This window comes from Gymnodraco acuticeps, unplaced genomic scaffold, assembly GCF_902827175.1.
Source record: "Gymnodraco acuticeps unplaced genomic scaffold, fGymAcu1.1, whole genome shotgun sequence".
Lineage (NCBI taxonomy): Eukaryota > Metazoa > Chordata > Actinopteri > Perciformes > Bathydraconidae > Gymnodraco > Gymnodraco acuticeps.
In genome coordinates, this window is record NW_022990658.1 from 17,191 (window position 1) to 28,984 (window position 11,794).

The following is an 11,794-nucleotide window of genomic DNA, read 5'->3' on the forward strand; positions in this document are numbered from 1 at the left end:
TATAATCGATATAAAACTGGCCGCTTCAATCTGAAGAGCAACTAAAACAAAACACGGGCGTGTACCTTGTTCTTGTGAACACTAATGTTATCCACAGCATACACAGAGACCACGAAGTTCTTAAGGAGAAAACTAGTTACTAAAACAAAACACGTTAGTGTACCTTGTTAGCTAATGTTAGCTAGCTGACATTAACGTTAAACATTGCACTCATATTACTCACCGAAACCTTGTAAAGCCGGTCCTGCATGCTGGCTCTTGCAGAACCGACTAACTCCCCTTTCATATAGGTACAGCTCTCAACTTGCCCAGACTTGTAGTGATTTTCACCTCGTAAAATAATTGTATTCTCATTCTGAAAGAATGTGGTGAAATGTGCTAACGTGACGGCCATCTTTATGTTGGTGACGCGTATTGTGCGAGACCAGAGACCTGTAGTTCACTGAGCGGTTTCACACGAAAAAATGTGTAACTTCACAGTTTTACGACACATTTTTATTTTTTTGACTTGCAAAATGTTCTATTAAATTGACAAACATCATATGTGTCATTCGTGGCACAATTCAAACGGGATCAAAAGATAACCTTTCTCTCTCCATTGACTTCAATGTATAATTTTCCGCTTCCGGGGTCCCATGGAGGCTTTCGGAAGGGGAGGGACTTCGCCTAGTAAGAAGGAGGGGTTTGGTGTTAGGTCAGCTGGTCATCTTTTCAGGTCATCTCATTGGGAGAAGCAACGCTGGCCAGCAGGAAACCAAACAGGCTCACCTTACAACCAAAAGTCTCAAGGCCTGCATACCTACACCTCCCCCACAGAGCAATACAACCCTGTTTACTCCAACCAGCCCAGAATGTTTATAGCCATTTGTAGTCCTTACATTTATGAAAGGATAAAACAGAGAAATCAATATAAAACACAAACACAGGTATTGTTTGAACAGTATTCACTTAACTGCTACTATTGATAACCACCAGAGAAACCCAAGGGACCTCTCTTAATATTACAACCACTGTAGCTCGTTCTAAGTTGAATGCAAATCAGGACATGCTCTCACCTTCCCCCATCTTCCTTTGTCCTCAAAAACACATGTCAACAGGCCCCAAATGCAGCTCACAGTTTTACCCAAATTATTCCCATTTTAAGCTTATCCATAGTTTGCTAACATGAATAAATACAAATATAACTCTACAGTGTTCAGAGACGTTAACGTGGCGATCAGTCCTTCGAGGTAATTAAAAGGACAGGTCACCGTTTCTCTGGTGCAGCAGCTTCATAAGGAATCATGTGATGAAGGCCTCACTTGTGGTTCGATTTCAGTTTGTCATCTTCGTACAAAAGAGCCTGAGGGAAGAGGAGAGGAGAGGGAGACACGATTCATGAGAACGATGACAAAGAGATGCTGCGTACAATCACACTGACTATCAGAGATCTTTTCTGGGATTGGAGGTGTCAAAAACGATAGGAGAAAACATGGAGTACAACTTTCTGTTAAATATGTGCCTTGCACATGTGTGTATGTGTGTGTGTGTGTGTGTGTGTGTGTGTGTGTGTGTGTGTGTGTGTGTGTGTGTGTGTGTGTGTGTGTGTGTTTTATACCTTGCTCTCCAGCAAGTTGGCTCTGTACATTACTGAAGGAGTGTTAGCTGTGTGTGTTTTGTTGTACAATATATGTGTGTGTAAGTTGCTTTCCAGCACTCTGTAGTGTGCGTTATAATGAGTGTGTGTGTGTTTGTACATTGCTCTGCAGCATTCTGTAGTGTGTGTGTGTTTGTGTGTGTACCTTGCTCTCCAGCACTCTGCAGTGTGTGTGTGTGTGTGTGTGTGTGTGTGTGTGTGTGTGTGTGTGTGTGTGTGTGTGTGTACCTTGCTCTCCAGCACTCTGCAGTGTGTATGTGTGTGTGTGTGTACCTTGCTCTCCAGCACTCTGAAGTGTGTGTGTGTGTGTGTGTGTGTGTTTGTGTGTGTACCTTGCTCTCCAGCACTCTCCAGTGTGAAAGCGCCAATTATGTTCCTATTCATTTCTAATGACCAGTTTCCATGTCAAGTGATCGCAAACTTTGCCAGCGTGAGAAAAAAAGAACATGGCGGACACCAGATTTATTTTTAGTGGAAAATCCTAAATTGTAGGATAGTTAAAATAGTTATTGCCGTTAAAATGCTTTTTGATTACATTCCTAGCGAGAAGTTTATATTGTACTTTTAGAATCTACGTCCAGTGGATGATCCATAGTTAGATATTATGAAGATGATTTGAGCTCCATGTTTCTTTTTACAAAATATTGTATCCATGTCACGTCTTGAGATGGTTATTTGTGAATATACTTTTTCGTTTTGCCCTGTCGACCAACGTAGTTAATTACATGTTTTTTTGTGAGAATGGGTTGGTCATGACTTTCTCCGACTCTTTCCACTTTCTGTCCCCGGTCTTCCAGCTGTAAGTGACGGGTCCCCCTCACAGGTCAGATTACACGGGCCTACCACACTTCCGGTTTGGGAACATGTTTGATCATTACAGCTTTAAATGTGTCACTTTGGACCTTGTTGAGAGAACACGACCACTTCCCCCATGTTCACAGCTCAGTGCAGGGCGGAAAGAAGATCTGTTTCACACCAGCTTCTCAGTTCTTTGGCTTTCTGCTTTTTGTGTCACCTGACAGCATTTCCTTTCTCTTTTTTAGAATATTGAACTTCCTCTTTAGAAGAAGATGATTCTCATCATGAGAAATACGTTTTTGTGATGGAATTGTATTCTTATTTTTAAACCGTGAGTTATAAATTAAGTATAGGCTAGTACATGTTAAAAAACAAAATGGAAAGAAGATCTGTTTCTCACAACAGCATCAGCCTCTGAGGATTGTGGTTTTCCGCTTTATCTGTCATGAAACCGACGGCACTTCCTTTCTGTTTTTTACAAGACTACCTTTATTCTTTAGAAGTAAAAGATAGCAGTTTTATGAAAGAAGGGACGTTTTTGTCTTCTGAGTGTACTTTAAAAAATATATATGGCTAAGATAACCCACAGCCCACACCTGCTCGACTCAGGACTGCCTGTCAGCGGAGACCCTCACTGCCGACTTGGGAACATGTTTAATCATTGCAGCTTTAAATGTCTCACTTTAGACCTTGTTGTTGATCTCCACTGAATACACACCCTCATCATCTTTAGCTAAACGTCCAGTGACTTTGTCCAGTAAGATGCTGTCTCTGTTATGGGTCAAATCAACAGGAGGGTCATCAAGAACAAAAGTCTTGGTGATAGGGTGAACATGAACTTACACAAAGCAGTTTTAAAAAGCAATGAAAGATTATTTTTATTTCATATTTGATTGCCAAATAAACTGCATGCAAGATAAATGAATACATGATATCGTCACCATTGAACAAAAACATATGCAAAGCTGTTTTAAAAGTAATACATACAACTATTTTATTTCATATTTGACTGCATTCGCTGCTGACGTGCTATAATCATGTTTAAGAAATAACAGCAAACACCCTCTTTAAGCTTCATTTTCATAATCCCTCTCTCTGCTCTGACACGGACACATCAGTCTCCTGAGAGTCTCTCTGCTCCTCCACACCGCGAACACCACGACCCCCAGCAGGGCGAGGAGAGCCAGGGATCTCATCACAGCGCCCAACACTTTGATCCAGAGTCTGCAGGGAGGAACAGAATCATGCGGGCTGCTCTTTCTTCCCCACGGGGGTCCGGGGACCTCCATCCTGCACCAGAACCCTCTTCCACGTTGCTCTGGATCCCTGAGCAGGACGTCCAGATGAAGCTGCCTCCACTCAGTCCAAGGCCCGGCTCCCAGCCTCCAGCAGCCCCACGAGGACCCGGCCGGATTCAGAACTTCTTTGATCAACACAGCTTCATATCTTACTCCAGAACTCTCCAGAGGCATCTCTCTGAGGAGTCTGTTTGGAAGTGGATCACTTTCTTCCTCACTTACTGGGTTCTTCATCTTGCAGGTGAAGGTCTTCACATGTCCATGGTCTTCCTGAGTGATGGGCATGTCTCTCCTCGACTCTTTCCACTCTCCATCCCCGGTCTTCCAGCTGTAAGTGATGGGTTCAGCCCCGGTGGTGTTCCCCTCACAGCTCAGGGTACATTGGTCACTTTCATGGCTGCATGTCAGCGGGGCGATCCATATGTCCGGCTTGGGAACATCTTTGATAAACATAACGTTGTATGTCACTTTTTGCACTAGGTGGTTAACCTCCACTGAATACACACCCTCTTCAGCTTTGGTCATTTTCTCCATAGCTAAACGTCCAGAGGCTATGTCCAGTTTGATGTGTTCTCTGTTATGGGCCAAAGGAAGCACATCTTCCACCCATTCTGCCAGAATACTATCTTGAAACTTCCACTGGATGATGGTGATCGGATCGGAAGGAGCAGGCCTCAGGTCCAGCGTCACGCTACCGCCTTCCTTGATGAACTTCTCCTCAGTAGAAGCAGGGCGAAGAGAGGCCAACACCAGCAGAGAAACCACCAACACTTCCCCCATGTTCACAGCTCAGTGCAGGACTGAGAGGATCTGTTTCACCTCAGCATCAGCCTCTCAGTTCTGTGGCTTTATGAGACAGCATAAAGCATAACGCTCTTTGTGTCACATTAGAATGACAGTGTCCTTTTTTATATTGAAGTTCCTCTTTAGGGCCACGTGGGAAGAAAGTATTAGAGTTGGAAACATATTGTCAGAGTTCAAACTTAAAACTTTGAATCCCGAGCCAAGTAAATAGTACATATTAAATACATTAATACAAAAACTTAATACAAAATGTACAGCGTTAAAGAAAAAGAAACCAACTTGCATTTCAAGTATTTACATTTTTTAAATTAATGAATAGACGTCAATTTATGTTTTCAACTGTTTACTGTTTACATAGATCGTACCCAGAGACACAGTACACATTGGAACAATATGATTGCATACACAATACAAAATTGGCATCTCAATATCTTATATAATATATTTATCTTTAACACTACATCTGATATCTTAACTTTAGAGGTAAAGAGGAAGGCACACGAGGTTATGAGGAACACATACAAAAGTGGATTTAAATTAAATGACCACATTCACTTTACAGCATTTCCTGCTTTGTGGTAAAAAACGGTGTGCAAACTTCTTCCCTCTGTCACAGGGAAATGTGTGTTTGGGTAATTTAAACGGATTACAGAATACTTGGTATCAAAATCCGGACATAGAAAACATGATAAGAGGAAATAAATAAATATGAATCATCGTAAATTCAACCGGTCCCATCGGACTTACAAAATATGTCCCACAATGCATTTCACCCTCAGTCTGTACTGGAGTGCTGCATGATTACAGCTCAAACACTTATAAGGAATTGAGCAATTTTAATCTGCTTGCTGTCGCTACATGTGAGTCTCTTTGCTCGTCACTTATCGTCGTGTTTAATAAAGATTTTTCTTGTTACAAGCATTCAATTTAAGGCTGGTGAATGATTTCTCTCCAGTGTTTTTACTCTTATTTAACCTCATTGAAGGCTCATCAGAATATCACCTCTAAATGAGCAGCAAATGTGTTTATTTATCCAATCGAATCAAATAAATGCACTAAGAATGCGATAAGCGACAGAAAACCCTGAAATCAAACCAAATTAGGCAGTTATTATTATTTCTAACTGAAGAATTATGTAAACTTTAGTGCAGTTCAAACTCTCTTATTAGCTTTTTGGTCATGCATTAACCTTTAAGAGAAACGTTGGCCTTTTAGCCTTTGCAGACCATTTACATGCACTGAAACACACGCAAAGAGGAAACCCCAGAGAGCATAACAGGGCCTCTTTAAGAAGAACCTGGAGCACCTTTTAGTTTGGAGATGACTTTGAGTTCCTGTACGTTTGTGCAGATTTTGAGAAATTGTTATTCAATAGTCACCGTTTTATGATGTAAAAAAATAAAATTCTATTTGAATGTTTCACGAAAGAAAAGGTACATACATATATTTGTGTTTATGTAAAGGCAATTTGCAGATCAGACTTCCAGAAATCATTAACTCCTTAAGTCAATGAGAAAAAGTTGACATTATTATTTAGTAGTCAAAATATAAAATTTCATTCGATTTAAACTTCCATAAAAAGGAACGCTACAAAAAATGCTGGTCTGTCATAGTTCTTAGAAAGAAGGTAGAATCAGCAGGTCAGACTGTAAGAAAAGGAAATATTGGAAAGTCTGTGTATCATTACGTGTGTTTCCACTCTCTAGGACGTTCAGGACGGAGACACAAGAGAAAGATTGAATCGTTCCCCTGAAGAATGATTGTGGTCCCTATAAATCTAACCTGACTGTATTTTCGGGAATGTTTGTGGATGCATCGTGTCGCCAAACTTTATTTAGAAAAACCTGCGATTAGCAAGTTGGATTTCCCCCTTCTCTGGCATCTCTGGAATGTAATTAAAGTCACATACGTGTCTTTGTCGCCCGGTGTACCTCCAGGTAAGGCACAAACACCTTGTTTTTTTCAGGAAATAGAAAGGCAGTTTGGCGACTGTGTTTTCCCGTGGAGTCACACACAAGAGGAGCAGATGATTACACCTTCGTCCTGGAGGCAGAGCAGCTTCTTCGTCCCTAACGGTGTGTGTTCAGAGACGTTAACGTGGCGATCAGTCCTTCGAGGTAATTAAAAGAAGGGACAGGTCACCGTTTCTCTGGTGCAGCAGCTTCATAAGGAATCATGTGATGAAGGCCTCACTTGTGGTTCGATTTCAGTTTGTCATCTTCGTACAAAAGAGCCTGAGGGAAGAGGAGAGGAGAGGGAGACACGATTCATGAGAACGATGACAAAGAGATGCTGCGTACAATCACACTGACTATCAGAGATCTTTTCTGGGATTGGAGGTGTCAAAAACGATAGGAGAAAACATGGAGTACAACTTTCTGTTAAATATGTGCCTTGCACATGTGTGTATGTGTGTGTGTGTGTGTGTGTGTGTGTGTGTGTGTGTGTGTGTGTGTGTGTTTTATACCTTGCTCTCCAGCAAGTTGGCTCTGTACATTACTGAAGGAGTGTTAGCTGTGTGTGTTTTGTTGTACAATATATGTGTGTGTAAGTTGCTCTCCAGCACTCTGTAGTGTGCGTTATAATGAGTGTGTGTGTGTGTGTGTGTACATTGCTCTGCAGCATTCTGTAGTGTGTGTGTGTGTTTGTGTGTGTACATTGCTCTCCAGCACTCTGCAGTGTGTGTGTGTGTGTGTGTGTGTGTGTGTGTGTGTGTGTGTGTACCTTGCTCTCCAGCACTCTGCAGTGTGTGTGTGTGTGTGTGTGTGTGTGTGTGTGTGTGTGTGTGTACCTTGCTCTCCAGCACTCTGAAGTGTGTGTGTGTGTGTGTGTGTACCTTGCTCTCCAGCACTCTGCAGTGTGTGTGTGTGTGTGTGTACCTTGCTCTCCAGCACTCTGCTGTGTGTGTGTGTGTGTGTGTGTGTGTGTGTGTGTGTGTGTGTGTGTGTGTGTACCTTGCTCTCCAGCACTCTGCAGTGTGTGTCGTTGCTCAGCTCCTCCAGAGTGTCGACTGCCGGTCTGTTCAGAGTCTCCGGCAGCAGGAGGCTGAGGCAGCCGGCCGAGAAGCCGCTGAGGCAGAACACCGTGAAGGGCATGGAGGTGTGGAGAGCACGCTGCAACACACACACACACACACACACACACACACACACACACACACACACACACACACACACACATTTCCAGTAAAGACACAAGGGTTAATCTGTGGTTTGACTTTAAGATCAGTTCATAAATCACCAGTTAGATGAAAAACATTATACTTCCTGATCTGAAGTTGAACTTTACTACTTTTGAAAGACTGAAATATTAAAAAATGATCCCGCGTCATTGGATTTATTTTACATTTATTTTTATATTATTAATAGACATTGTTAATAAAGGGGCTATACATGATGCTACCAAACCACCACTAGGAGGTGCTATATGTTAAAGTTTAAGTTACACCGGCTGCCAACACCCAAGGTCAAAGCACAGAGGTTCAATTTGCTCGGTTTCAGGGGAGATGTATACTTTAAAGTCTTTAGTTATTTCAGCAGATGTGCCGGACAACTCATGGATGTTATGTTGTATACATTATTTAAATTGGGTTAGATAAAGTAGTTATTTTTAAAAGCAGAGTATAGGTTATTCTATTCATCATTGGACTCAATAAAGTAGGTCCAAACATAACGTATACATGTATTTTAAGGCCAATGTCTTCTCTAGTTTTAACCCGGATAACAATACTGTAACACTGGAAGTGACTGAGATTAAGAGGGGCTTTGTCCTTTTGGGCGGGTTAGAACACGACTGATCTCATACTTTTTCCACCTTCGAGGAGCTGAATCATGTTTCAGCGTCCTGAAGGAATTCATGAGTAAAATCAGGTCAAAGTCTGAGGCACTCATCATGTTTACCTGACTTAGCTCACACTGAGATATGTAATGTTTATGTGCTACACTGGCTGCTATTATCCAAACAACGGCCACTTTTTCTTATAACTGTCACACTTTCCATGTTAAATTCTTAAAAACTTAAACAATACATACATATAATCAATAGACGAACATAAACAAGACAGAAAAATAAGAATCCATTGAAAGAATTATGTTTTGAAGTAAAATGATCGTATCTCTTTAAAAGGTTTTGTACGTTTTTCTTTAGCTATTCTTGTAGTTCCTGTTTCTACTTTTACTCTTGTGTGTTATTCTTCATGTGCGTTTACTTCCCTTTTTAATATTTTCTTAGTTATATCTTTGTTCTGCGGCAACTGCTGAATTCCCCCTGAGTGAATCACCGTGTGTCCCTTATGTGTAATAAGGGACTTTTCTTCCACAGGCCAACTTATAAAACCTATGTGTTCTAACACCTAGTCAAAGATGGTGTAAGATTTCTGACAAAATCAGATTTACTAACGACTGTTTCCACTCGGACTTTAATATGCAGCTACACCATTGTTTGGTTTCCATGGTAGCACGTCTCTTTAGCAGCGAGCGCAACTGAAAGTCTGAGAGGGTGACACACACACACACACACACACACACACACACACACACACACACACACACACACACACACACACACACACACACACACACACACACACACACACACACACACACACACACACACACACACACACACACACACCACACATCACACACACACACACACACACACACACACACACACACACACACACACACACACACCATGGAGGGAACAAACGGAGCAAGGATTCCTCCAACTCTGCAGGCCATGGAGCAAACTCCCAAACCAGCGTTCCTGGAAAATACACATTGGAGTCATTAAAGGAAAGCACACAAGTGTAATGTGTGGGTATCATTGAACATGGTGTGTGTGTGTGTGTGTGTGTGTGTGTGTGTGTTCACCTGATGACTGTCGGGTAGAGTTCGGAGGTGTAGACGTAGGCGATGTTGAACGCTGCGCTGACCATCAGTTTTCCCAGAAGCGCCAGCGACGTAACGCTCAGCAGAGAGCCTGCAAACACAGACTCCACTGATTACATGTAATCAAACGGAAGCTAACTTGTTGCTTCATCTGTTTTCGATAACATCAACACATAAAGAAATTGGCCATTTTGATGCTGCAGAACTTTGCAATTGTGATTATTGTGGAAATTCAGGGATGGACTGAATGTAATTATGAATGAAGTTTTGCATTTATTGAGTCCAATATGAGGATGCGATCAAGAAAAGATGAAAACGAAACGTAAAACAAAAGTAGGCTCTTAAAATACTTGATTATTTGGAATAAGAATAAAAGAAAAATAGCTAAAGAGAAGAATTACATAAGAGAGTTTAAACAGAGTTCATAATCAGTTCCCTGTCAAGTGCATTTTAAATCTTAAAGAGGAAATACAAAACAATGAGTCTCTCATACTTTGTGATCCTAAAAATAACAGCTGGTATTAGTCAGATGCATTTCGACTGCCCAGCTCTTGGTTTCTTTCCTCTCACACTTCCTCCACAGCTGTGCTCAGATGTGTATTTCTCTGTTTAACCCTTATGTTGTGTTCGGGTCTCCCGTGACCCGTTTCAAGTTAAAATGATATAATAACTACCCTCTAGTTTTTGTTAATCGGAACAAGGCTTCTTGATATCCTCCACAACAGCTATATAAACACTAATTTTTCAAATGTTAGCCAAGTCTGAAGGATTCAACAACAAAGAAGTGTATAATTTGGTGTTGGGGAGAACCGGCAGAATTACTATGGGTCACTTTGGGTCAAATTTGGCCCAATCAAGATTCATCTTTGACTTTAGACACCCCTCCCCCGCCCCCTTCCTCAACTGTAACAATACTTTTAAGTCTGTTATAGTCAGATAACATCATCATTATCCACTCTCTTCACTATACAGAATATACTGAGTGAATTTGAATCACATTTTTTACTTAAATATGTGATGTGATGTGTTTTGGGCCATAAAATAAAATTACAACAGGATTGTACGGTTATGAATGCATTATAAGTTATGATGTAGTTAAAACAATATTGGATGATAGTCATTATTTTTGAGTGCTTTGGACTGAGATAAATCGTGGGTCAGAATTGACCTGTGAACACTATGAGCGGTAACAGCTTTCGAACACAACACAAGAGGTCTCAGAGTCTCACCTGTGTTTTCAGGGACGAACATCGTGCAGAGGCAGGCGCATCCCGCCAGACCCAGGAAGCTGGCCATGCTCTTCCTCCTCCCCGCCCTGAAGAAAAGACACATCACCAGGACATCTCACAGCATTACTACATTACATTTAGCTTTTATCCAAAGCAACTTGCATCCAGTGCTATCAACCATGCGCCGGAAGAAATGCTGCTCCAAAAACAAGTTAAACAATATTGAAAACAAGCTGTTTTCACTTGAAATAAGTAGAAAAATCTGCCAATAGAACAAGGGAAAATGTGCTTGGTTAGATGTTTTGAAATAAGAAGGGATATTCAGATAAATCAGATCTTGTAATTAGCAGAACTCATTTTGAACTATATTTGACCAGAATCAGGAGATGTTGTTACAATATAAGCCACAAATGCTTAAAAGTGTTCTGTGTTCTGAAGATAGTTGGTGATTTTCTAATAAATATGTAAAAAGAATGGTGTTTCCTCTGAGATACAACTCGAAATAAGATTTTTTGACTTAACAAGATGATGCATTGTCTAAAAACAAGACCCGATATCTCACTGCAGTGTTACTTCTGAAGTCAGTATGTCTTATATGAGGTGTAGAGATATATTCTGACTAGATATTAGACACATATACTTGGCAAGATTTTGAGTTTTTGTAGTGTAGGGATACATTCAGATCTAAAAGAATCCTGCACGAATATTAGCTTCAAGAGTTAAGGAATGAATAAGAACTCCAGCAAAAAAACATTTAGCGCTGCAAATATGAGACGACATATATTTGTGAAATCTTCAGGAAATGATCTTTGCCATCTGAGGTCTCAGTAGATTGACGAAAGTTGATAAAAAAATAACTGAACACAGATGGTAAAATATACGTGTAAAAGTGAGCGGATTATGAGAAAATGAATCCAGAAAGTTCAGAGACACGAAGGCTAAAGCAAGTTGAATCAAGCAGGAAGTAGACTCATGATGTTGCAATGCTTTATTAACATTGAGAGCTGCAGCGGTTAAATAAGTTAGTAAGTAAGTAAACGTTTGTGCTGGATTTTGTAAAAGAAACCTCTGTGTGTGTGTGTGTGTGTGTGTGTGTGTGTGTGTGTGTGTGTGTGTGTGTGTGTGTGTGTGTGTGTG

The 11,794-nt window shown here is 40.9% G+C and overlaps 2 protein-coding genes across 2 annotated transcripts; both read right to left on the reverse strand.

Annotated features, from left to right (window-relative positions):
- Positions 1-3,501: 3,501 nt before the first annotated feature.
- On the reverse strand, positions 3,502-5,112 carry LOC117554937. Its single transcript, XM_034229538.1, has one exon. It carries the CDS (start codon positions 4,510-4,512, stop codon positions 3,502-3,504), a length of 1,011 nt encoding a protein of 336 aa, XP_034085429.1. The 5' UTR covers positions 4,513-5,112.
- Positions 5,113-5,183: 71 nt separating this feature from the next.
- Positions 5,184-11,757, reverse strand: LOC117554936 (solute carrier family 22 member 15-like). Its single transcript, XM_034229537.1, has 5 exons — positions 10,658-11,757; positions 9,411-9,519; positions 9,231-9,303; positions 7,491-7,649; positions 5,184-6,770 (listed from the first exon to the last, which is right to left on the reverse strand). Exons 1-5 carry the CDS (start codon positions 10,758-10,760, stop codon positions 6,726-6,728), a joined length of 489 nt encoding a protein of 162 aa, XP_034085428.1. The 5' UTR covers positions 10,761-11,757; the 3' UTR covers positions 5,184-6,725.
- Positions 11,758-11,794: the final 37 nt, after the last annotated feature.

Bases quoted from the DNA above. Each gene is read 5' to 3' on its own strand.
- LOC117554937 (XM_034229538.1), bottom strand. From the start codon at position 4,512: ATGGGGGAAGTGTTGGTGGTTTCTCTGCTGGTGTTGGCCTCTCTTCGC.
- LOC117554936 (XM_034229537.1), bottom strand. From the start codon at position 10,760: ATGTGTCTTTTCTTCAGGGCGGGGAGGAGGAAGAGCATGGCCAGCTTC. The intron at 9,304-9,410 runs GTGAACACACAC...TGTATTTTCCAG, and splicing joins CTCTACCCGACAGTCATCAG to GAACGCTGGTTTGGGAGTTT. The intron at 7,650-9,230 runs GTGTGTGTGTGT...TGTGTGTTGCAG, and splicing joins CTCCGTTTGTTCCCTCCATG to CGTGCTCTCCACACCTCCAT.